Source organism: Cimex lectularius, unplaced genomic scaffold (assembly GCF_000648675.2).
Source record: "Cimex lectularius strain Harlan isolate CLEC.00 unplaced genomic scaffold, Clec_2.1 scaffold92, whole genome shotgun sequence".
NCBI lineage: Eukaryota > Metazoa > Arthropoda > Insecta > Hemiptera > Cimicidae > Cimex > Cimex lectularius.
The window spans coordinates 995,249-1,020,580 of NW_019942502.1; the positions used below are offsets into that span (position 1 = coordinate 995,249).

The 25,332-nt window shown below is 33.5% G+C and overlaps 1 protein-coding gene and 1 non-coding gene across 4 annotated transcripts in view; one reads left to right on the plus strand and one right to left on the minus strand.

Annotated features, from left to right (window-relative positions):
• LOC106670111 (leucine-rich repeat-containing G-protein coupled receptor 4-like) overlaps nucleotides 1–25,332 on the plus strand; it is a 58,344-nt gene that overhangs the window by 21,382 nt on the left and 11,630 nt on the right. The window contains exons 1-3 of one of the 3 annotated variants that reach the window (XM_014400182.2): nucleotides 7,981–8,094; nucleotides 16,156–16,289; nucleotides 24,887–25,299. In XM_014400182.2, coding sequence (XP_014255668.1) covers nucleotides 24,914–25,299 — 386 coding nt within the window. In that variant the 5' untranslated portion in view covers nucleotides 7,981–8,094; nucleotides 16,156–16,289; nucleotides 24,887–24,913. Of the gene's footprint in view, nucleotides 1–7,980; nucleotides 8,095–16,155; nucleotides 16,290–24,886; nucleotides 25,300–25,332 lie in introns of those variants that run through there. The other 2 variants (XM_014400174.2, XM_014400166.2) reach the window with 2 other exon arrangements.
• Trnai-aau lies at nucleotides 21,005–21,078 on the minus strand. Its single transcript has one exon. It is a non-coding gene; the product is annotated as a tRNA-Ile (tRNA).

A 25,332-nucleotide genomic window follows, 5' to 3' on the forward strand; every position in this document is an offset into this window, starting at 1 on the left:
TTCTGAACATATTTTTTGTCTCATCACAAAATTATTATTTAGTGTTTTTCAAATGAGTAAAGCCAGGAACACACTACCCGGTGCTACGCCATGCGACGCTACCCGATGCTACCCGACGCCTTGCCACGTTTTGGTGGGGTGTGCACATCTATCCGACGCAAGCACACGTCGCGTACAGTCCACAGCGTGTATCACAATAATCACTATCACAATCGTAACGCATCTTTTGTTTTTAATGCATTATTTTGAGCAAAACCTTGTAATAAAATGTTAGTTAAATTTTATAAGCACAACCATCTAATCAATTGTTTGTTAAACTTAATTGTTTTAAATAAAGTTACTCCTAACCATCATAATTAAACAATGTTTATAAAAACTTATGCATTTTTTATCTCGTTTAATTTGATTTACATTAAAATAACATGTTGTAATTAATATAACGACAAAATTATATGTACTTAGTTTGAAATAAACTACAAAAAATATGAGTGTCTTGTTCTGATGCTACCCGACATTACAAAATGGTGTAATTTTACGAGCAAAACTATGAAATAAATTGTTAATTAAATTTTATGAGCAAAACCGTGCAATAAAGTGTTCCAATTTAAGTATATGTACCGCCGAAGCGAGTACAATAAATTGTTAGTTAAATTCATTATATCAAAAAATCGTATTCCGGTCGGTGTTTTGATTAATTTTCTAATTTTTTAAAATAAAAACTAATTAATTTTTAATTACAGTTAATTTGGTTTATATTAAAATAAGTATGTTGTAATTAATATAACGACAATAATACATGTAGTTTGAATAAAAATATGAGTGTCCGGTTCTTTTGTCTTCGACTGTACTCGATGCGACCCGACGAAAATCTGGACAGTGGGGATCGCAGAGCGTCGGGTAGGTTAGCGTGGCATAGCATCGGGTAGATGTGCACGGGGGTAATGCAACCTTATGGAAAATCGGAGTTTGGATTTGCGTCGGGTAGCATCGGGTAGCGTCGCATGGCGTAGCATCGGGTAAGTGTGTTTCTGCCTTAATGCTTTACTGGCAGGTAATCAACAAAATACAATCAAAATGAAACAATAAGTTATTTATGATTTTTTTTTAAACTAATGAAACCAATAAAATTTAACAAATACCCAAAATATTAAGGCGGGCTATATTTTTTGTCCCGGACCTTATTCGAAAAACACCTGATATTTGGCATATCAAGTTTAAAGTTTAAAAAAAAAGGAAAAGTTATTTCAAAACTGTACTGGTTAATTCAATTCCGTATTAAGAACTCTGCCTTTAATATTTATTTCTCCTGGCTGCAGCATCATTTTCCCCAGGGTCAGCAGTATTGCTTCGTTATCATGTTTATTGACGTTTGGTTTACGGGAAGAATCAGCATGTCTAGCTTATTTTCTAAAGAAGTTTGAAAGCAGACACTTCTATAGAAAAGTGAACAAATATTGTTCAACAATTGCGTTATAATTTATAATACTCAAAGCTTACTTTCAAAAATAAGAATAAAAATATTTCGTGTGTTTAATATTTTTAAAATATTTATCCAGACTTTTTTTTACAGAAATAAACTTATACACAGACAAGACATGTGTGCACAATGCTATAAATAAAACATAGAGATAATGTAACATGCAAAATACACTGTATGACGTAACTAACTGGTGAATAATAATAGTTTCAAAATCTCAGAGTCCAAAGCTTTTGCTGTCTTATTCGCAAAAAGAAAAGCCACATCGCTTCCCTTTCTAAATATAAATATAAAAACTCAGTTTTCAAATTACAGTTATTTAGGGCACATCTGCGAGAAAACAACTTCTTAAATTGGTTAACAAGCTTTCTTATTAATTAACTAAGGTTTTGGTTGAGATAAAAAAGTCAGTGTCACAAGCGGGATTCGAACCCACGACCTTCGGCTAAATACGCCGCTGCTCTACCACTTGAGCTATCGTGACTTCGATCCACTCGTACACCAACTTCCCATCTCAACCCCACCTTTTTGAATTTTCCCTCCTTTTTGTCAATCAACACAAATATCGTGTAACCTATTTGATTCTGGGCGACAAATGAAAAATGGCAAAAAGGAGGGAAAATTCAAAAAGGTGGAGTTGAGATGAGAAGTTAGTGTCCGAGTGGATCGAAGTCACGATAGCTCAAGTGGTAGAGCAACGGCGTATTTAGCCGAAGGTCGTGGGTTCGAATCCCGTTTATGACACTGACTTTTCTATCTCAACCAAAACCTTAAATAATTGCAAAGAATTTATTTTGTCAAGCGGACCACGAAACCTAATAAAATTTCTTATTAATATCCTCTTATTTTGAGCCTACCTGAGGAGTCTCGCAGGGGTCTTCTATTAGACCTCTTCTTTTATATATTAACGATATGATATCAGCTTTGAATGATGTCAAATTTCTACTTTAAGCAGACGATCTAAAAAATGTAGAATAATTGAAAGTTTTGATGATGCCTATCTGCTACAGTTAAACATTGATAAACTCGTTTCATTTTATGTTATCTTAAATTGAAAATTGCCATTTGTCGTGTATTGAGGTATTTCAATGGCAATAAAAAAGTTAGTTTTTTGTACAATTGATGGTACATTGGGTCAATAGTGATCTTCTATCCTTTTGACACTTCTCTTTTATTTTTAAATCATATTGCTGTCCTTAAATAAAATCATAAAAATATTAGGTTTTATTTGCAAAAGTACTTATGAATTTAGTAATATTTCATTAAGAAAGAAGAATTAAAATTAGCATATACAATTTGATAAGTTTATGACTGTTTCTACTGCATCGTAAATGTTGATCTAATTTTGTTTTTGTACTATTTTAGTTACCTACGTTTTATTTATCAATATTCTCATATCTGTTTTTTTGCTAATTTTTTTATATGTGATGCATATTTGTATTTAATAAGCATTATTTGTCTAGCTATGACAATAAAACTGTTGAAAATAAATTAAAATTTAAACTGGTCATCTCATTTAAAAGCGTTGAAAGACTGGTGCAATAAATCCGGAAATGTTCTTAGAACATCGTGGGGTGCTGACTGGGTATTTTAATCCTAAGCATGCTTAGGCCATATAAGGACACCGTTCAAAATTAGATTACGGCAGCAATGTTTCGGCTGAGCTTCTCAAAACTATCTTGTTATGCTAAACATGACGTCATGCAGGCATAAGATTAGCAAGCCGTCTTCAAGTCCGGTAAATGGCGTTTATGTTAATACAGGCGGATTACCACCGGCATATCGCAGAAAACAACTGGACGTTCTTAGTCACAATTCTATCTATGCTCTCGCATCCGGTAAATATGTTATTTCCAACAAATGGCTAATTTCCCTGCAATACTAAAATTACCCAAGAAAACATTTTCAAATAACTGTCTCCAACAACCTTAAATTTTAAGTGAAAAAAAGACTTAAAAAAATACTAGACAAAACTGTAATTTGCTCTCCTCTTAAGCTCTTCCATAACCCAATACACTAGGACTTACAAAACTTAAAAAACAAACAATATATATTTCCTATAAACCCCAGTCCAAATCTCAACTGTAAAGAAGTACATAAATTCAGGTTTTGGTTTTGTTTTTTTTCGACTTAGGTCCACTAAATTGCTTACAAACTTCAGAATTACTGACTGTAGAAAATTTTGGTATGTGCCACCTGAAGGAACATTAAATTTTCTGTAAGAAAACTTTTTTACATTGCAGAATATATTAAAAAAAATGAATTTTTACAATGCTAGACAATTTTAGAGTACAAATACTTTGATTGAATCTAAAATTTTCTAGCATTGTGTAAATTCATTTTTTCTTGAATCTATAATTTTCTAGTATTGTATAAATTCATTTTTTTAATCCAGCATTTTCTAGCGTTGTATAAATTCATTTTTTCTTGAATCTATAATTTTCTAGCATTGTATAAATTCATTTTTTTAATCTAAAATTTTCTAGCATTGTATAAATTCATTTTTTCTTGAATCGATAATTTTCTAGCATTGTATAAATTCATTTTTTTGTCTAAAATTTTCTAGCATTGCATAAATTCATTTTTTCTTGAATCTATAATTTTCTAGTATTGTATAAATTCATTTTTTTATCTAAAATTTTCTAGCATTGTATAAATTCATAATTTTTTTCCACATCCTACATGTATTTGTAAAATTCAAACAATATTTATAAATCCCAGGCCCTGAAGATGATCTCAATAAAGATCGAAACGTTGGCACAAGAAAGAAAATATTTTTAAAATTTTTTTTATAGCGTTACTGGTTCAAGAGAAATTCAGCCGGGCCATCTAAAACGGACACCCTGTTTCGATACCCAGACAAATGAATTGTAGCAAAGACAATCAATAACCACGTTTTACAAGAAGGACCGATTTGACTACATTGAACTAAGAAATGAGGAAAATCCTATAAACCAGAAGACTGCACTGCTAGGGGAACAAAAAAAACCTTGACTTCCTATTATCCATATTCATCATCATCTATTTAGTAGTTTATCATTCAACCCTCCCTTGCTCTAAGGCGTTCTGCTGAATATTAAATCATCCGTATAATCCTTGCCCCAACCCCTGATATTCAAGTTTTTAATATAATAAAATTCTAAATTACACTTTTTGAAGATTAATCAGTTAATAAATGGTTACCGATGATAATGAATTGAATATTATTTGCAAAGTACCCTAAAAAACTTGATTAAAACAAGTCGATCCGTCCAAATCTGTATTATTAAAATCGTAATAAATTCCCCTCGTTAATAAATCCCCCGGAAAAAAGTTCTATGAATCTCTAATTTAATAACACTATGAAAAATGTGTAGTTAAACGTCAATATTATTGTACAATATAGATTGCACAATAATTTGACGGTTGCCCCTTAACGTTCAATAATATTGTACAAAATTTTGTTTGTGCAATGAACTTTTAAAACTTGAAGGCGATATTGAAATTTGTGCAATATTTTGATACTTTACAAACTGATTGATATTGCACAATAATGCCAACAGACGGTGCAATATTTTCCAGGTTGTACAGTATATTTTGAACTTTTCGTCAATCATGCAATGTATTGCACAAACTTTCAATATCGTCTACACACGATCAATTAAATTGCACAACCCAAAATATTGTGCAATAATATTGATCGTTTATGGGCCGCTTTAGCCAATGATTATTTGGAGAGCGTGAGGTGCGATATGGTGTGACGTAGGTTTTAGAAAAATATTTTCTTTATAGTGGCAACGTTTCGATCTTTATTGAGCCCTGAAGATGATCTCAATAAAGATCGAAACGTTGACATGAAAAGAAAATGTTTTTCTAAAACCTACGTCACACCAGACCGCACCTCACGATCTCCAAATGATTATGAGAAATCACGCTTTCACGAGAAAAGTGACACAACTCAACAAAGATAATTTTATACGAAAGACAAATGGAAGTTTACTTTTTTTCACTTATATATTAAGTAGAGGCCGTCTACGGCTGTCTGCAATAAAAACTGTCAGGATTAATTCTATCAATTCCAAGTCTTTCGTTTTTCCAAGATTTAAACGAAAGCACAAAACTTTAAAAATCCGGCTGTACTACCCTTAAAAACAACCGCTTTTTGAGTTGTGACACTTTTCTTGCATATATTGGCTCTCAGTAATTTAAGTTTGTCTGCTCTGATGGTAATGGTGGTCAATGAATGACCGTAAGGATATTAATTTTTTTATGATTATAACAAACATACAAAGCTAACAAACGAGCTTAAATATCGAAGTAGTAAGTTTTGCTAAGACTATTTTTTATCCAAATGTGCTCTCCTCCTGGAATCAGGGCTAATTAGTTATGGCATCTCACGTTCTCCAAATAATCATTATTATAAACGTTACTACATGTGGAGCCCTGAGGAAGACCTCAATAAAGATTGAAAGATTGGCATAAGTTACAAAATTTACTTTTTTTTGATGACCGCATCCCTGATCTCTTTACTACTTACTAGTATTAAAGATAATGTAATTAAAACATAAAATAATGTAAAAGATAAAAAACATCATTGTTAAAAAAATTATGAAAAAACAATATTATAAATTAGAATAACGATGTTTATCTTATATTTCGACCTCAACAGTTAATATTATGATTTTTCCTTCTTGAAGGTGGGATAATAAGTCATCTCAAAAAACCACATTCAGTTTTTATCCACAACGTCTCGGATTTATGTCACTCCTTCCTCAGGTGAGTTAACGCCTGTACACAGTGTAAGTAGTGAAGAAACAATGATAACCATGTTGATATAAAAATGTAAAAAAAATATTTGTTCTGTGTACAGGCTTTAACTCACCTGAGGAAGGATTAAAATAAATCCGAAACGTTGGGGATAAAAACTGGTTGTGGTTTTTTGAGATGACCTATTATCCCACCTTCAAGAAGGAAAAATCATAAGATAAATTAGAATGTTATTAAAATAAAAGAAATGAAACTAAAATAATTCACGAACACTCTAGATCAAGCTATGGTGAAGAAAAAGCAAATAAATGTCTTATTACATGAATATTTTGCTTTTTTCTCAATTAATGGAAGAGAGATAAAATTCCAACAGATGTTTTTTAATATAGCTATAGATGCCATGGACATTTTTTTTCAACAAGTTACATAATTTCCTCCAAGATTTAGAATGAACGTAAAATAAAAATATTTTGACTAAAACTATTTTTCAGGAAGAAAATAAGTTTTCTCAAAACTGGAAAATTGGATTCTCAACCTTGTTACACTCACCGATTCATTTGTAGAATTTATTTAACAATTGTTTTTCATAATCCATTATATTTAGTGGTCTATTGACCAAATTACTTATTTCAATTAATTAATCTTTTTATGTAAGGTTTTGGTCGAAATGAAAAAGATAGTGTCACGAGCGGGATTCGAACCCAAGACCTTTGCCTCAATACGCCGCTACTCTACCACTTGAGCTATCGTGATTTCGATCCACACACCTTTAAAGATGGGAAGTTAGTGTCTGAGTGGGTCGAAATCTCGATAGTTCAAGTGGTAGAGTAGCGGCGGATCTAGCGGAGGGTCGTGAGTTCGAATCCCGCTCGTGACACTGACTTTTTTATCTCAACTAAAAACCTTAATTAATTGAAAGATATTAATTGGTCAAGCGGACCACGAAAACTAGTGAGTTTTTCATAATGTGAAAATTTGACTCCGGTACAGCATACTTTACAACAAGAAAAAACTGACGTAACTCGAAATTTTCCACTTTTCCTGATAAACACTTACACCGCTGCTTTAAAGCCCGACACAGAACTAAGATATGCCACTTTTCGTGAAAGACAGTACTTTCCCGCCAATTGAAGTGAAGCAAAGAATCCACCTAAAGTTGTGTCATTTTTTCTGCAGCATCACACTAACCAATACTTCAAAAAAACTAAATAATCCGATTTTTATGATTTTTTTTAAATTGTGTCACTCTTTTTGTAGGCGTGTGATACATTTTGGAACTCCTCTCCTCTAAAACAAAATTATCAAAATGTAAGAGAGTAGTTGAAATTAAATGAATCTTCCTACGAGAAGATAAATTTGTAGTAAGCGAGTGCATGAAATATTGGGAAGATTATAACAAAGTTCCGACGTGAGAATTATTTGAATATGGAAAATCTTCCGACAACACGGAAAAATGGGGAAATAAAAATAAAATCTATCACGAAAACATGAAATCTAAACTTTCCTCCTCCGAACTTTTCCAATTTCTAGAAATTGTGCGCTGAATAAAATATTTAAGTTTTTTACATTTTTATTTTTTAACAATGAAATATTTATCTTCTGGGAAAAATCGTATTGAAAAGTGTTTTTCTATATACGTGAAAAATATTCGATACTCCGATCAGAATCAAGAGAATTGTTATATAACTTACATTTCTGAAGGACCTTGAAATCCCCCTCTCATTTGAGAAGAGTCCTGACATGAGAATGGTCTTAAATGTATTTGTTGTCGTGTCGGATAAGCAGGACGTCTACGTTTTGTCGTACAAAAATCAAAATTCAACCTGGATCGACGAACCTACAATAAACCAAAAGCGAACAAATTAACTACGGTACGTGTAACGTCTACATAAACATTTGTTTGCAATTATGTACAACAAAAATTCATAATGACCCAAAAATGATGAGATGATCATGCAGTTTGTCTCGCCTGAAAATATTCAATATGCTTCAATATAATTTTTTTTGTCAAACAAACAATTTACTTTATTATCTTTTCATTTATATTTATTTTTTATATATTCTTACCTTGAATTGTGTACATCAAAATATATTTTTTATGTTTTATTATCAGTTAATTTAAATAAATTGTGAATTTTCCTGAGGTCTGCAGAGTGATCGACCTGTAGCATGGATAGTTTCTGTTCATTTGGATCTGCCTATCCTTGGTGAATCGTTCTGTGAGTTGAATTGACACTTCTCGCCATCTTCAATGAAGAGATTGTATCAATCCTATTCACATTTCGTACGTTAGGGAAGTTGAAATTTTTCCCCTTATGCATCAAGACGGGTGTTCCTCAGAGAAACATTCTTGGCACACTACTTTTGTCAATATAAGTTTCAGTTGCATTACACTAGAATAATCTTAATGTTCGATTAATTATATCAACGAAAAATGTAATTTATGTTGGCAAGATCAGATTTTAACTAAATCCTAACTTTTTATCTAAAGGCTAGTTTAAGATGGAAAAGTTAGTGTCACGAGCGGGATTCGAACCCACGGCGTTCGGCAAATACATAACTTTTTCTTTTACTAACTAACTTTTTCATCTCAACCAAGACTTTAGATAAAAAGAATAATTAATTTAAATAACTAGATAGGTCAATTATGACGGGTCAACGTATAAGGATTAAATCCAAACAATTTTTTATCAGAAGTCGACCTTTTGTTTTGCTCTATCAAATAAGTTTTTACTTATTGCCATCTTCAGTAATGGGATTGTATCAACTAAATTTACATTTCATTTCATACTCCAGAGAAATTACATTTTTCACCTTTTGCATATAGGTGATTGTTCCTCAGGGAAACTTCCTGGGCCCACATCTTTTTCCAATATAAGTTTCAGTCGTATTACACTTGAATAATCCTTCTTAATGTTCGTTTCCTGATATCAACACTAAAACAAAAAAATTAATTTATGTTGGCATGATCAGATTTTTACTAAATCCTACCTTTTTATCTAAAGGCTAGTTTAAGATGAAAAAGTTAGTGTCACGAGCGGGATTCGAACCCACGTCCTTCGGCAAATACATAACTTTTTCTTTTACTAACTTTTCCATCTCAACCAACACTTTAGATAAAAGTATCTTCAGTGATGGGATTGTATCAACCCTATTCACATTTCACGTTCGTACATTAGGGAACTGGCAATTTTTCATCTTATGCAACAAGATGGGTGTACCTCTGAGAAACAGCCTTGGCCCACTCCATTTTCCAATATAACCTTCAGTCGTATTTCACGTTTGACTTATATCCAACCATTTTTTATCAGACGTCGCCCTTCAAGTTTGCAGACATCGAATCCCCACACAAGACTTACGAGGCAACAACTTGAGTCAATTTGGACATACGAATTAAACTGTGGGGTTTTGCCTATCCAATATTCAGCGTCAAACCTTCCAGTTAAAAGTCCCCAAACCAATCGTCAAAACTCCTTACTACGTCACTACACTCAACGCCTTCATTTTGTGAACGAACTGATCCGTTCCAGATTTCAAAAGGCAGTCCAACCACTCGATCTATTCCACTGCTCGAGCTCTCTGCAGTCATTACAATCTCGATATCACGTCGCTTTAATCGACAATGACCTCTAGACCTCCTTGCCCCTTAAACCCTCACTCTGAGTGCCAACATTTCTAATGGCATATGTATTCTGGGAGCAGAACTGGCATAGTGTAGTGCTTTGACCGTGTAAAAAACTGTGATCACATTTTTAATATGTACTAATAAGTATGGGACCCAAATAATTCTTTTTTTTTAATTCTCGGCTATTAGAGCCTACTTGCACAAACGCTCTTAACACTTACCTAATATTTTTGAACCTAGTAGCACAAAAAAATGATTCGTTGAAATAGGTGAACAAGTGACTTCTTTTTTTTCTTTTCTTTGAAGAATATTCATTCTTCAAAATTGTGATAGAACTTATTTGCTCTTTTATAAATAAGACTATTATATAAAATCAATCCTACAAATTTAAGGTTTTTCGAAATATTCTGTTATATCATTAAATTAATTAATCATTTTATGTAAGGTCTTGGTCGAAACGAAAAGTTAGTGGCACGAGCAGGATTTGAGCCCACGACCTTCGGATGAATAAGCCGCTGCTCTAACCAGCTATCGGGACCTCGATCCACTCGGACATGAGGTTCCCGAGAACTCTTCGTCACAAGACAAGAGGATCTTTAACGTCCGGACCTGGCCTATTCGGCCTTATCGGACGTTTTGATTCTCGAGATGAGAGCTGACGCACCTCCGCATACGACGGAATGGTGTTACCGCCGCAGCATTGGTGTAGAGGCGCCCCAGCCCCTAAGGGCCAAGACAACCTCGCTCTCCGCTTGTCCATTCCGAATGGTTGGGCCCGCATTGCGCATCGGGTCGTATGCCGCGCGCAAAGGGCTAACAAGCCAAAATACATCAGCCTGTTCTCCCGCGCACTTCCTAGATAGAGAAGCGACTCTATCTCCCAGAGTATTGGGGCTTCCCCCCATAGCGCAGAAACTATCGGATCCGCCCCGGCAGCGGTTTTGTTTTAAGTGGAATTGCTAACCACACCCTAGATGAGCACCGCCTACTGTAAAAACCTCCTGTCGAGCTCAGCCTACACCTTCCATGAGCACTCGGGGGACGCCATAGGCTCAGCTTAGGTGGTCCGATCCTTCGCTTCCCCAAGGCTACCACGCCGGTTGTACGCACAACAATGCAAAGCATACTCGAGTCAGAGAAACCGATTCACTACCCGTTTCCGTTCGCTTACTCACGTATTCGAGGGACTATTCAGCATAATCATCGCGTCCTCAACTCCTATACGCTGTCGTCCGGTCCACCGCCTCCCGTTCGGCCGGGGGTAATAACGCTGGCCCTACGCAAGCTTCACGAAGATCACAAATAGAAGACAGCCTCTGTCTAAGTTCCCGCCAGGGGCGTCACCACGTACCACCACAAATCCATTCCCAGCGCAACTAGGGCTGAATTTGGAATTGTTTAGTTACCCCGTGGTACAGATAGCCATACCCCCTCCTCCGTCTATGCAGACAGGATCTGGTGTACTGGCCCTCGTGTGGCTCTGCTAAGGCACCCGCCGCCCATGCCGACCCTAGGCCGACACGAATACAGCTTGTGTTTTAGAGAGGTTGCCACGCCCTCTGGGCTACACCTTTATTTTGTGCCCGGATACCCCCCTTGCAACCAAGGGTTGGGAGGTTTCACAGGATAGAATGAAGGAACCCGGATTGAGAAAAGGGCGACCTCTTTTTTGCCACTATTCAAGCCAAAGGTCGTGGGTTCGAATCCCGCTCGTGACACTAATTCATTTTAACCGAGACCTTACATAAAAAGAATAATTAATTGAAAGAAATAATTTGGTCACTCAGACCACTAAATAAATGGATTCTGTTATATTTTATGTTCATTAATATTTCCACTTTTTTTTATAAAGGAAACATTAAACCCGTTTAAAAACGAAGTTCTATTCAAACTGTCCTTGTTGTTTCTATGGGCTTTCATCACGCCGAGTTGACTCAAGTGATAGGGCACGAAGAAACTGTCATGTAATAAAGTCGAGCGATTACAGGCGGCTTCTTCGTTTATGAAGACATAACAAACTATTTTAATTAATGAAGGAGGTATGCGCTATAGTTGGGGAACAGGGAAATGCAAGTATGCGAGGCATCTGCTTTACATAACAATATCAAGTCAGCCCTCGACGCGTGTAGAGTACACATAAATGAACGTCTGTCTTAATGTTTTCGCCGAAAGATACTTTTACTATGAGTCATTGGATTTATTAAAGGATCATTCGATTAAGGCGCTTATCTTCGGAGGTTTTATATATTTGCTGTCATCAGGGTCGTTTCTTAATCTTGTAAACAAACAGATTTTCTGTTTCAATTTGATAAATTGCCAAATCTGACTATGGGTGATATATCAAAATAAACGTTTTCACATTAAAACGTTGGATAAAATCAATTATATTTAGTGGTCTACTGACCAAATTACGTCTTTCAATCAATTAATCTTTTTACGTAAGGTTTTGGTCGAATGAAAAAGTTAGTGTCACGAGCGGGATTCGAACCCACGACCTTCGTCTCAATGCGCCGTTGCTCTAACTAATTGAGCTATCGTGGCTTCGTTCAACTCGGACACAATAGAAAAAGTCAAAAAGGAGAGAAAATTCGAAAGGTTGTAGGTTGAGATGGGGAGTTGGTGTCCAAGTGGATCGAAGTGACGATAGCTCAAGTAGTTAGAGCAGCTGATGAGCCGAAGGTCGTTGGTTCGAATCCCGCTCATGACACTAACTTTTTCATTTCGACCAAAGCCTTACATAAAAAGATTAGTGCTTGGATAAAATATTGATCGTTTTTCAAATGGCAAGTAACTACATAATGTTTCCTAAAATAAATAAACTATATAAAATATAAAAACTTGTATTAAGAACAAACAACAAATGTCGAAAACGATATCGCTAGTGAACTTCATAAAACCCTCAGCGAAACTCACTGAATTTGGACACTTCTGAATGACATTTTACACATAATGACAATTAAGCAGTACACTCCAACGAGTCCAAATTTTAGGAAAAAGCCACTAGGATCCAGGTTTAAAATACCTACCCAATCCTAACCAGCAGAATTTGAGCCATGACATAAAATTACAACAATATACCTGGACAGTATGCTTCCCGATTTACTCATCGTCAACAAGACAAGAGGATCTTTAACGTCCGCACCTNGTCGCCGTGGTTCCACATAGAGTGGGCCATGACTCCCAGGGTGGGTGAGGCGACGTGGCCGTTCAAAAGCCGGATTAGTCGGCCGTATCCCAGCCAGTCGCCTCGGGGGGTTGAATCCGCATCCGCATTGACAGTAATTTTTATATTAGCTTATCTGATTCCTCTCATTTCTGTATGGTTTCCTGACCTCATCCTAAAATTTAATACCTTTTCATTTGTAAATATTGTTTACATATTCTTATCTTGACTTGTGTTCATCAATAGTGTTTATGCTTTCTTGTCTGGTAATTTAAATAAATTGTGAAATTTCTTTCTGAGGTCTGAAGATGGGCCTTAGCTAGGGTCGTTTCTTGTCATTTTTATCTGCCTATCTCTCGGTCCATTGGTCTGTCACATGAGGTTCTACTACTCGCCGTCTTCAGTGATGAGTTTGTATCAACTCACTTGATGCTTCAGATGTAGTACACTTGATTAATCCTTCTTAATTTCCTTTCCATAAGATCGACTAATCGACCTTCAAGTCTGCAGAACGATGGACTTATAGCTAAGATCGTTCCTGCTAATTTTGGTCTGCCTATGCACGCAGGCATGCTGTCTACCAAATTAGTTTCGACTTATTGCCATCTACAGTGGATGAATTGTGTTTGTACTATCTACGTTTTACGTTTAAATTGAACTGAATGAAAAAAACACGATATCTCATAATAGAATTGATCACCTTTTGATTTCTAAGGATTATTTGTATTGGATCATCTTGAGGTCATTACAGGTGAATAAAGAACATCACTATTGGGTTTCACCAAGCTTTCGGCGAATGTTCCGCCATCATCAGGGCCTAATTTATTATTTAAAAAAATTTACATGAACAGAGTTACATAACACATTTTATATAAATACATTACAAAAATACAAATACGTACTTAACCCAGTTGTTAGGAAAATTCAATTTATTTCACATGTTTGTTGTTTTTTTGAAGTGAAGGTGAAAAATGAATCTATATACTAAAAAAAAAACCGTCTTGCTTAAAGGCTAGTGACCCTCATCGGTCATCCTTTGGTTTCACTTTTTCATAAGTTAACCCTAAATCTCAGGTACATGTATTTCTCTATCATAGATACGTTATTTATATACAACTTTTTTAACTGTTATTTAACTTAAAATTATAATTTAACTATATAAGACTATGTACAAGGATTTGAAGAAAATTGAGAACACACCTCGGACGGTTATAACATGGTAAGGGACCTATCCCTGTTATCAATCCCGGTATGATTGGACACAACAACGTCACTTTGCGCTTTATTTCGATTCATGAACAGTTGTAGGATTCCCGAATATGCCATGATGGAGCCCAGTCGATCCATTTGTAAATTACAAGTGTTTTTCGTAACATGAACAAAAGTAGTCGTTTTTCCAAGTTCATCTCTCTGCCCAGGATCTCAGGGGAGTCCAACTTGAAGAAATGACCACTTTCCGTCGCATGTGTTGCCAATCCCGTGGTTTTCTTACTATTTATACAATCCAGTCTATGTTAGTTCATTCTTATTTCTACTTTTTGTTTTGTTTGCCCAACATACTGGATATGGCAACCCGCACATGACACCTTGTAAATCACATTGGACTGTGATCTTATTGGTTCCTTCGCCTTTAGGTTTGAATGCAAACATCTAAGGTTATTGTTAAATTTATACGTGATACCAAGTTTCCCCATCTTATTTTTTTTTGCCTCATGATCTTGCATATTAGCCATGGTACAAATTCTTGTGTGTTCAAACTGGGTGTTATCGGGAAAAAAGGGCCAGAGGCGACGGTGGGAATCGAACCCACGACCGCGGCGTGAGAGTCTCTCATGCTAACCACTCGGCTACCGCGGTCCCTCCCCCATCTTATCTTTAAACAATTTGTTGATTTTCGGGGATACATTAGGAACATATGTGATTGATCTAAATGAAATTGGTTTATCGCTTTCCTCCATCATGACATTGGGGGTAATGTTATCCATTAGAGCAGTACTCTGACCATATTTTTCTTTAAATTCATTTATGAGCCTACTTGCCAGTGCCAACGGGTAGTGGTTTGTTTTTAGCATTTTTTGGACCTTGGCTACATTTTATTCCAGATATTTTGTGTCGCTCAAGCCCAAGGCTCGGTTTATCAAATTTCTGGCACAGTTCACCTTTAGAGAGAAAGAATGGGAAGAGTTGAAATCCAGGAACCTATCATTGCTAGTGGGCTTTCTGTACCAATTGGTCTCTAATCTGTAATCATTTCTTTCAATGACCAAATCCAAGTATGGAAGTTTACCATTGTTTTTCTCCTCCACTGTAAACTTTAGGGCGCCATGGTAGGAGTTTAACAGTCTAAGCATTTCTTGAACATAACCTCTTGGTATAATGCTTAAAAAGTAATCAACATATTTTAATAATAATTTAATTTCAAACGGCAATTGTAACAGAACCCACTCCAAAAGGTCGGCCATAACCAGGTCGGCCAGGACAGGAGACAACACTCCACCCATGGCTACCCCATCCTTTTGTTTGTAAATCTCATCCTCGAACTTAAAGTATCCATTCATTGCTGTAAATTCCAACGTTTCCATAAACAGTTCTATGGAAAGCTTGGTGAAACACAATAGTGATGTTCTTTATTCACCTGTAATGACCTCAAGAAGATCCAATACAACATCAGTTTAAACTACGTAGGTCGATCAACGTCAACTAGGATTATTTGTATGTTCTTTGAATTGTGTTCATTAGGACGTATTTTTATGTTTTATCGTTAGGTATTTAAAAAATTGGTAAATTTCTTTCTGGCACTTGCAGAGCCATAGGTCTGTTGCTTGGATCGTTTCTGGACATTTTGGTTTGCCTAGCCTCGATGTTTCGGTCTGTCACATAAGTTTCGACTTGTCGCCATCTTCAGTGTTGGGAGTGAATTAACCCTACTTTTCCTACATCAGTGTTTTTCAGAGAAGTATTATTTCAGTGCTAGAAATATCGACCATTTTTTCACTCATGAACACTCTGTAGAAGAGTCTTGAAGTCTTGAAGAAAAAAGCAAATTCAGTTGTTACTGCCAAGCTTTCGACCCATTTAAAGGTCATCATCAGGGCAAAACAATCTTAAATGTCTACAGATTGACATATTTAAATTTTTTTACAGGCGATCTCAAATCTCCCTGAAGACCCCGGCTCCAACAATTCCGAGGACTGTTACAATGATCACTGTGACCTTAACCTACCCAGAGTGTTCGAGAAGTATCCTTGGCCCACTTCTGTTTTCAATACACACTTCAGGCACTTGTTTAATATTTCTCAATGTTCTTTCCATAAAATCAACAGTGAAACGAAAAATATAATTTATATTGGCATGAATAGATGGGTTAAACAGATGCCCAGGTGGTCATCGTTTCTCGACAGCTAGGTTATTTCAGCCCCAACGCACCCTAGCTAGCTTAAAACTAACTAACTTCTACGATACAGTCGCACAAATAAATACATTCACACCTAAGCACATTGGTCCGTGAAGTACTCGATATTGCTCCATCGTCCTTGCTGTTAATTATTGTTAATCATAACGAAACGTGGCAAAATCATTATTTTTTATTTTAAAACAAACAAACCTTAAAATGCTAAGACCTACAAAAATTTAATTTATTATTTATAATTGTTAATTTTTGTTAAATTCTTGTCGAGGATGTTTTACTTTTTTATTTAAATTGGTTATATTTTGATATTTTTCACTCACCCAAATTGTGTTACTACAAATAACTTCATTCTTTCAGTGCGATTCTTTCATTTAGAATATTCGAATATAGGGCGTAACAAAAAAACTACAAGTCATATCTCAGACAAAACGGAAAAATTTTAACTTAAAAAAATATACACAATATTTTTATGGGTAATGTAAATGTAAAAAAGCTATGTCACTATAAAAACGAAACAATACCATTACACGTTTTGGAAATGGTTGAAATAAAATGTAGTTTGTCTTGAAGTCGTTAACCCAAAATATTTCCTCTTATCAGAAAATCTTTTAAATCTTGTAAACAAACCAGCATTATCAGCATGATGATAAATGCTGTATTTCAAACTGTAGTTTAAAAAAAAAGATAATAACAGCAGGCTATATAAAAAAAATTATAATAAATTTTGTTGTTTATTACAAAAAAAAATTGATTAAATATAAGTATAGGAAAAGCCTGAAAAACGTATATTTTCAAGCAGGTAGTCCACACTATTATAATCGAAAAACAATTCAACAAAAAATCCAAGCTGATCCAGAAATTTTCCAAGGAAAGGAATACTTACCTCATATTGGCCAAGAGGGATTTAAATTAGACGGAAAGATTGAATAATGGCGCGACGCGTCACTTCCTTCTCAGCTGGGGTACGCATGCACTGCCACGAAAATTAATTAAAATTTGAACGCATCACACATCAACCCTTTGGTCTCAAGGTGTTAACGGGTAATTAGAGATTCCTTCTGTCTTATCAAGTGTAATTAAAGCGGATGTCAAACGGTATTATCAAATCCAAGGGGGATTTATTTTTTATTTGTATACTTGACAAACAGTGAAGTAGGTTCTTTGTTAGGTATAAAGGAAAAAAGTAACAATATGTATACTTACAAAGCAAAGTTTCGTTTTCCAATTAAAATTAATCTTGCATAGCCACCTCAAATATAAATTCATATACGTATATGAATTTATAATTTCGGTCATTTTCATGGTAAGTAACAACGTGAGGCAATGAAGGTTTGGAACACACCGATTTAAAAGAAATATTTTGGTGGATTTTTTTTCGATGCTTAAAATGTATAATCAATATTTTTAATTTAAAACAAAAATTCTAGGAACCTTGAGTCCAATGGCAAGCACGTTCTGACAGATGTACATATTTTTCATTTTTATTTTATATCTATTATTTTTCAACACAATACCACAAAAATCACTGAAATAAATTACCCACGTCTGTACCATCTTCTTGAAAAAAAAAACAAAAAAACATTTTAAATTAGAAAAAATATCCATTTTCAATTAAATGATTACAAATGTAAAACTCTATTTTATAAAAAGTTTCTTGACTTCTAGAACCTAATAGCAAGAACGTTCGGACACGTTGTCTCAAATTTTTCGACATAGTACCTCCAAAAAATTATTATTGATGTAGCTGATCCTACATTCGTAGCATCCTTTGTAAAAGGAATTTTGAAATTCAGAAAAATGCATTTTTTTAGTTTTAATTGAAACAGGTGCACCATATATTCCTAAAAATTTCAATTTTTAAACATTCTATAAATATTACATTACTGGAAAACGGTTTTAAAGTTTTTTAAGCATATCAATATGAATAGATAGTTTAATAATCGCTGCTTATGAATATGAATCCTCGTTCAATTAAGAACCAACAGATACTTTATTTTGTCAGAGTAAAAAAACACTTTTGGTTATGTACAATCCATAGTCGATTTTTATTTAATTATTTGTTATACTTTTTCTTTTAATTTCCTGAAATTTGTCATCGGTTCTTTCTTAATTGTATATTAATAATTAACTTTTTAAAACTTTTTTTTTCAGTTTCAAAATTTTACTTAATATATAAAAATAAAATTATTACATCTTTGTAAAAGTTTTGTAGAAATTAAAAAAAATATTCCTCTGAAATATTCATAAATATATTAAATAATACATAGCCTTTTACTGTTAATTATATGAAATTTGTCATCGGTTCTTTCTTAATTGTATATTAATAATTTAATTTGTCTAAACTTTTTTTCAGTTTCAAACTTTTACTTATTGTTAAGTTGCAAAATGTATCGGTATTTTTTCATATCAACTATTTTAAATATCGCAAAAATGAAAATAAAATTATTATATCTGAGTAAAAGTATTGTCAAATTTAAAAAAGATTATGCCACCGACATATTAATAATTATATTAATTAGTATATTGTATTTTTAATTGTAATTTTCTGAAATTCGTCATAAGATTCTTATTTAATTGTATCTTAATAATTAATTTTTTCAACGTATTTTTCAGTTTCGAAATTTTACTTATTGTTTGTTTCAAAACGTATCGGTATTTTTCATATCAAACATCATATCATCATATTTATCATATCATCATATTCTTTCTTATCTGTTTAGTAGAAAATAATTTTTTGAATTTTTTTTTCAGTTTCAAAATTTTACTTATTGTTAGTTGCAAAATGTATCGGTATTTTTCAAATTAACTATTTTAATTATCGCAAATTTGAAAATAATTTTTTTAATCTGTCTACAACAAATAATATAAACATTTTGTAAAATTAAATAAAAATAAAAATTATTCCTCCGAAATATTAATTAATACATTGTCTTTTTCTTTTAATTACCTGCCATTTGTCCTCAGATGTTTTCTTAATTTTATATTAATGATTTTTTAACGTATTTTTCAGTTTCAAAATTTTATTTATTGTTAGTTGGAAATTGTATCGGGACTTTTTTCATATTAACTATTTTAATTATCGCAAATTTGAAAATAAAATTATTAGACCTGTGTAAAAGTCTCGTAAAATTGAAAAAAATATTACTCTGAAATATTAATAATTATATTGATTAATATATTGCATATTTTTCTTTTAATTATCTGACATTTTTCATCAGGTTCTTTCTTAATTGAATATTAATAATTAATTTTTTTAAAGTATTTTTCAATTTCAAAATTTTACTTATTGTTAGCTGCAAAATGTATCGGTATTTTTCATATAAACTATTTTAATTATCGCAAAATTTGAAAATAAAATTAGTATATCTATGTAAAAGTCTTTTAAAATTAAAAAAAAATATTCCTCTAAAATATTCTTAATTACATTAATCGATATATTGTATATTTTTTCTTTTATCTACCTGAAATTTGTCATCAGGTTCTTTCTTAACGATTAATTTTTAACGTATTTTTCAGTTTCAAATTTTAATTATTGTTAGTTGCAAAATGTATGGGAATGTTTTCATATTAACTATGTTAATTATCGCAAAATTGAAAATAAAATTATTAGAACTGTGTAAACATCTTGTTAAATTTAAAAAAATTATTACTCTGAAATATTAATAATTATATTCATTAATACATTGTATATTTTTTAATTTCCTGACATTTGTCATCAGGTTCTTTCTTAATTGAATATTAATGATTATTTTTTTAACGTATTTTTCAGTTTCAAAATTTTTCTTACTGTTGGTAGCAAAACGAATCGTTATTATTTCATATCAAATATTTTAATTATCGCAAAATTTGAAAATAAAATTATTGTATTATATGTAATTGTATATTAATAATTAACTTTTTTAAACTTTTTTTTCAGTTTCAAAATAAAATTATTACATCTTTGTAAAAGTTTTGTAGAAATTAAAAAAATATTCCTCTGAAATATTCATAAGTATATTAATTAATGCATTGCCTTCTTTTTTGATTATATGAAATTTGTCATCGGTTCTTTCTTAATTGTATATTAATAATTTACTTTTTAACTTTTTTCAGTTTCAAAATTTAACTTATTGTTAGTTGCAAAATTGGTATTTTTTCATATCAACTACTTTTAAAAATAAAATTATTACATCTTTGTAAAAGTTTTGTAGAAATTAAAAAATATTCCTCTGAAATAATAATAAACATATTAATTAATACGTTGTTTTTTTCTTTTAATTTTATGAAATTTGTCATCAGGTTTTTTCTTAATTGTATATTAACAATTAATTTTTCAAACTTTTTTTTTCAGTTTCCAAATTTTACTTATTGTTACATGCAAAATGAATCGGTATTTTAATGATCGCAAAATTGAAAATAAAATTATTATATCTGTGTAAAAGGATTGTAAATTTTTAAAAAAATTATTCCACAGAAATATTTATAAGTTTGTTAATTAATATATTCCCATGATCTTATCTCACACATTTTGGATCCTGATCTTTCTAGTTTATCAAATTATTAAAATTACATATAAAAACTTATATAATGAAAAAATAAAATATTTGGCCCATGAGGGGATCGAACCCGCGACCTTCGCGTTATTAGCACGACGCTCTAACCAACTCAGCTAATGGGCCAAGATGTCCAAGGGTTTGAAATAAGCCACAGACAGGTTAATTCCAAGGAAAGAAGATATTAATATTTTGTGTGTAAATATATAAAATTTGTATAATTTATTTAATTATAAATAATTTGTTTTATTTGTAGGCATAGAATATACCTGCAAGTTAATGGTTTTTAAGGGTTATCTTGCAGCTGAGATTCAATTTTAATCAAGATCAGAAATTTTGTGAAGATTTTTTTTGAACTTTTTTTATGATATGAAGTCCGACGTTAATATCGCGTACTAGTTAAGAATTCTGAAAATCCAATTACAGTTTTCCCGTTACCCCCTAGTGTGAACTCTTCGGTAGGAAGCTCTTGATAACCAAAGTTTCCAATCGGCTCTTCATTACACTTTTTAATTAACTCCATCGTAACAAGCCGCCTTCGGAAATTGAAAAGAAATTTATAAACAGATATTCTATGGCGGTGCTTTTTTTTGCTTTTTTTCCGAAAGCCCCTTACCTAATAAAGTAATCCCAACTTGGTATCCCGTCGGGACATTGCTACAATAACACGATAAGGAGAAAATAAGAAGGCCTTCCCTTAGGTCCTCTTTGGAGCACGACCTCCTGTCAACTACCTCCCTAATACTCAACAGGATCCACTTGGATAATAAAGTAATTTTCAGGGAATGAGGTTACCGTGCTTCCCGGAGTTTCGTCTCCTATCACCATGTTTTGTAAATCTAAATGGACCTGTCACTAAAGGAAACTCTCTTGCTTTTTATTCATGGATTTCTTTTTGAGACAGGGCAGGAACACAGAGAAAATTACATTGTATAAAGAAAGTCAAATTGTTCTGAACTGAGGAAGCGAATTACCATTTAAGTTTCTTAAAACTAACAAGAATAATCATTAAACCCTTTATTAACAAAATTGCTAGCCTGAGGAACCAAGTTAAAATTACTATTTTGCAATTATTTTTTTTTATTATTATGCTAATAAAACAAGTCTGCATTTCAACTGCAACTTTGATAGCTGAGAAGTAAAAATTCTTTATTTAACATGGGGTTCCTTCTTTCACGGACAGATTTTTCTTAAATGGGGTATACATGCTTAGCGTTAAATAATAATAACAATAAAAGGGGCCGACACATTAATAGCTTACGTTTTTCTGTGTGTTTTTCCTTTTTTCTGGTCTTTCACGCATATTTTTCAACGTGCAGCCGTTTGAGGTGATCTATTACTTAATTTCTTCTTGTACATGAAACCTAAGTTGATCCTAAAATACAAGCCTCTGATTTGTACCTTAGGTTATCAACTACAGAATAAAACATAGAGAACATATATATATATATATCAAACATAAAAGTTTGGTCACATTTTCTCCACTGGTACTCCATATTCCTCGGAGCGGGGGTTGAGCCTACTCCATTCTCGCTAACAAATGATTTTTAATATACAGATATTACACACTCACTTAAAAGTACTCGAGATTTCACGGAGCGGAGTTGAACCTACTCCATTCTCGCAAACAAATGACTTTTAATATACAGACGTCACACACTCACTTCAGAGTACTCGACATTCCTCGGAGCGGGGTTGAACCTATTCCATTTTCGCTAATAAATGACTTTATTATACAGACGCCACACATTCACCTAAGAGTACTCCAGATTACTCGGAGCGGGGTTGAACCCACTCCATTCTCGCTAATAAATGACTTTTAATATACAGACGCCACACATTCACCTAAGAGTACTCCAGATTTCTCGGAGCGGGGTTGAACCTCCTCCATACTCGCTAATACATGATTTTATATACAAACGTCACACACTCACCTAAGAGTACACGAGATTTCTCGGAGCGGCGTTAAACCCACTCCATTCTCGCTAATAAATTACATTTAATATACACACTTCACACACTCACCTCAGAGTTCTCGAGATTTTGTCGGAGCGGGGTTGAACCTACTCCGTTTTCGCTAATAAATGACTTTTAATATGCAGAATTCACACATTCACCTCAGAGTACTCGATATTCCTCGGAGCGGGGTTGAACCTCTTCCATTCTCGCTAATAAATGACTTTTATTATCTAGACATCACACACACTCACCTCAGAGTTTTCGATATTCCTAGGAGCGGGGTTGAACCTCCTCCATTCTCGCTAATAAATGACTTTTTATATACAGACGTCACTCACTCACTTCAGAGTACTCGGTATTCCTCGGAGCGGGGTTGACCCTACTCCATTCTCGATAATAAATGACTTTTAATGTACGAACGTCACCACTCACCTCAGATTACTCGTTATTCCTTGGAGCACGATTGAACCTACTACATTCTCGCTAATAAATGACTCTTAATATACAGACGTCACACACTTTTAATATACAGACGTCATACATTCACCTAAGAGAACTCGAGATTCCTCGGAGCGGGGTTGAACTTTCTCCATTCTCGCTAATAAATTACTTTTATTATCTAGACATCACACACTCACCTCAGAGTTTTCAATATTCCTAGGAGCGGGGTTGAACCTCCTCCATTCTCGCTAATAAATGACTTTTTATGTACAGACGTCACACTCACTTCAGAGTACTTGGTATTCCTCGGAGCGGGGTTGACCCTACTCCATTCCCGATAATAAATGACTTTTAATATACGAACGGCACCACTCACCTCAGATTACTCCTTATTCCTTGGAGCAGGGTTCAACCTACTACATTCTCGCTAATAAATGTCTTTTAATATACAGACGTCACACACTTTTAATATACAGACGTCATACATTCATCTAAGAGTACACGAAATTCCTCGGAGTGGGGTTGGACCTACTCCGTTTTCGCTAATAAATGATCTTTATTATCCAGACATGCCACACTTACCTCAGAGTACTCGACATATATATAAATTGGTAATATCTAGCATTTATTTCATAACCTATGTATTTTATACATATGAAGATATTTTCATTGTTTAACCTTTATCAATACACTTAATTTTTTAAAAATCTTTGTTGTTTTTGTCTTTATAATACAAAATATTGATTGACTTCCGGCAGGTGGTTTTTTTTTTTTCAATTCCGTTTGAGCATACAAATAAATATATATACTTAGTAAAAATGTTTATTGTTATTACTGTTATAAGCATTTAAAGCATAACTGTGTCATTCGTAAATAAATTAAAACCGGAGATATAAAACAAAACGAGGTGATTTTATTTATTTTTCTCACTTAGAATGACATACCGTCTAAACATAGTTGACATAGGCTGAATGTCCATGTTTCCAACGGTTTTTTGCATTTGGAAAACCCAGAAAACTTATAAATTTTTAAGTGGGACGGGACATCGAAGACAAAAAAAAATAAACCCTCAGTTAATCCAGCCGAAAAATGGCTTTATTTATCATGAAAATTCGTATTTATTGTTTTTTCAGGATGCTTAAAACGTATCTAAAATTTTTTAAACCTACCTTACTCAAATCGTCTTTTCATTATTGTAACTTTTTGTTTGTTTAATCTCATTTAATACAAATCGATTGAACTTCGATATACATGCAAAATATATGTGAAAAACCCTATTTTATGTGTATTATATTTTAAATAAATTCTCGGCTCATTTTAATGAAACTGAAAAAAAAATGTTTTATACGTTTATATGAATTTGTTTGCCCATTTAAGTATATTTCAGTTTTCTTGTACTTGCAAAGTTAATAAATTTTGAAGAAATCTGACCAATAAAAATGTTAAAACATTGCATATATTTAATTTGTCTTGGTTTGACCAATATTCGTCAATTTTGCTTACTGTAATCTGATGATCAAACGTTATGTTGCAGATATGAGATAATAAAGCGATATATCAGATGGGACATATCAGAAATGGGAGGTGGCTATTGTTCTTATTCTTCGGGACGTTCGTTTCTGGACTCCTGCCGGACCTGGAGTGTCCGGAAGACTGCGACTGTCATTACTTCAGAGTCAACTGGGTCACCGACTGCTCCGACTTGGGTCTGAATTCCGTGCCGACCCTCGAGGAAGGGCTCAGCCTTAAGGTCTACATATTGAACCTCAACGGAAACAACTTGACATCCGTTGGCAACTTTCCGGAAGGCGTAACTCTGAGGAGTGTCACCATCGCGGACAACAGTCTCACGACGGTCGGGAGGAATGATTTCGAACGTTTGGCCTACCTGCTGGACCTGGACCTCTCTGGAAACCAAATTACAACTATCGATCCAGACGCATTCATGTAAGTTATTGTACTGGTTTCCCCTGATAAGGG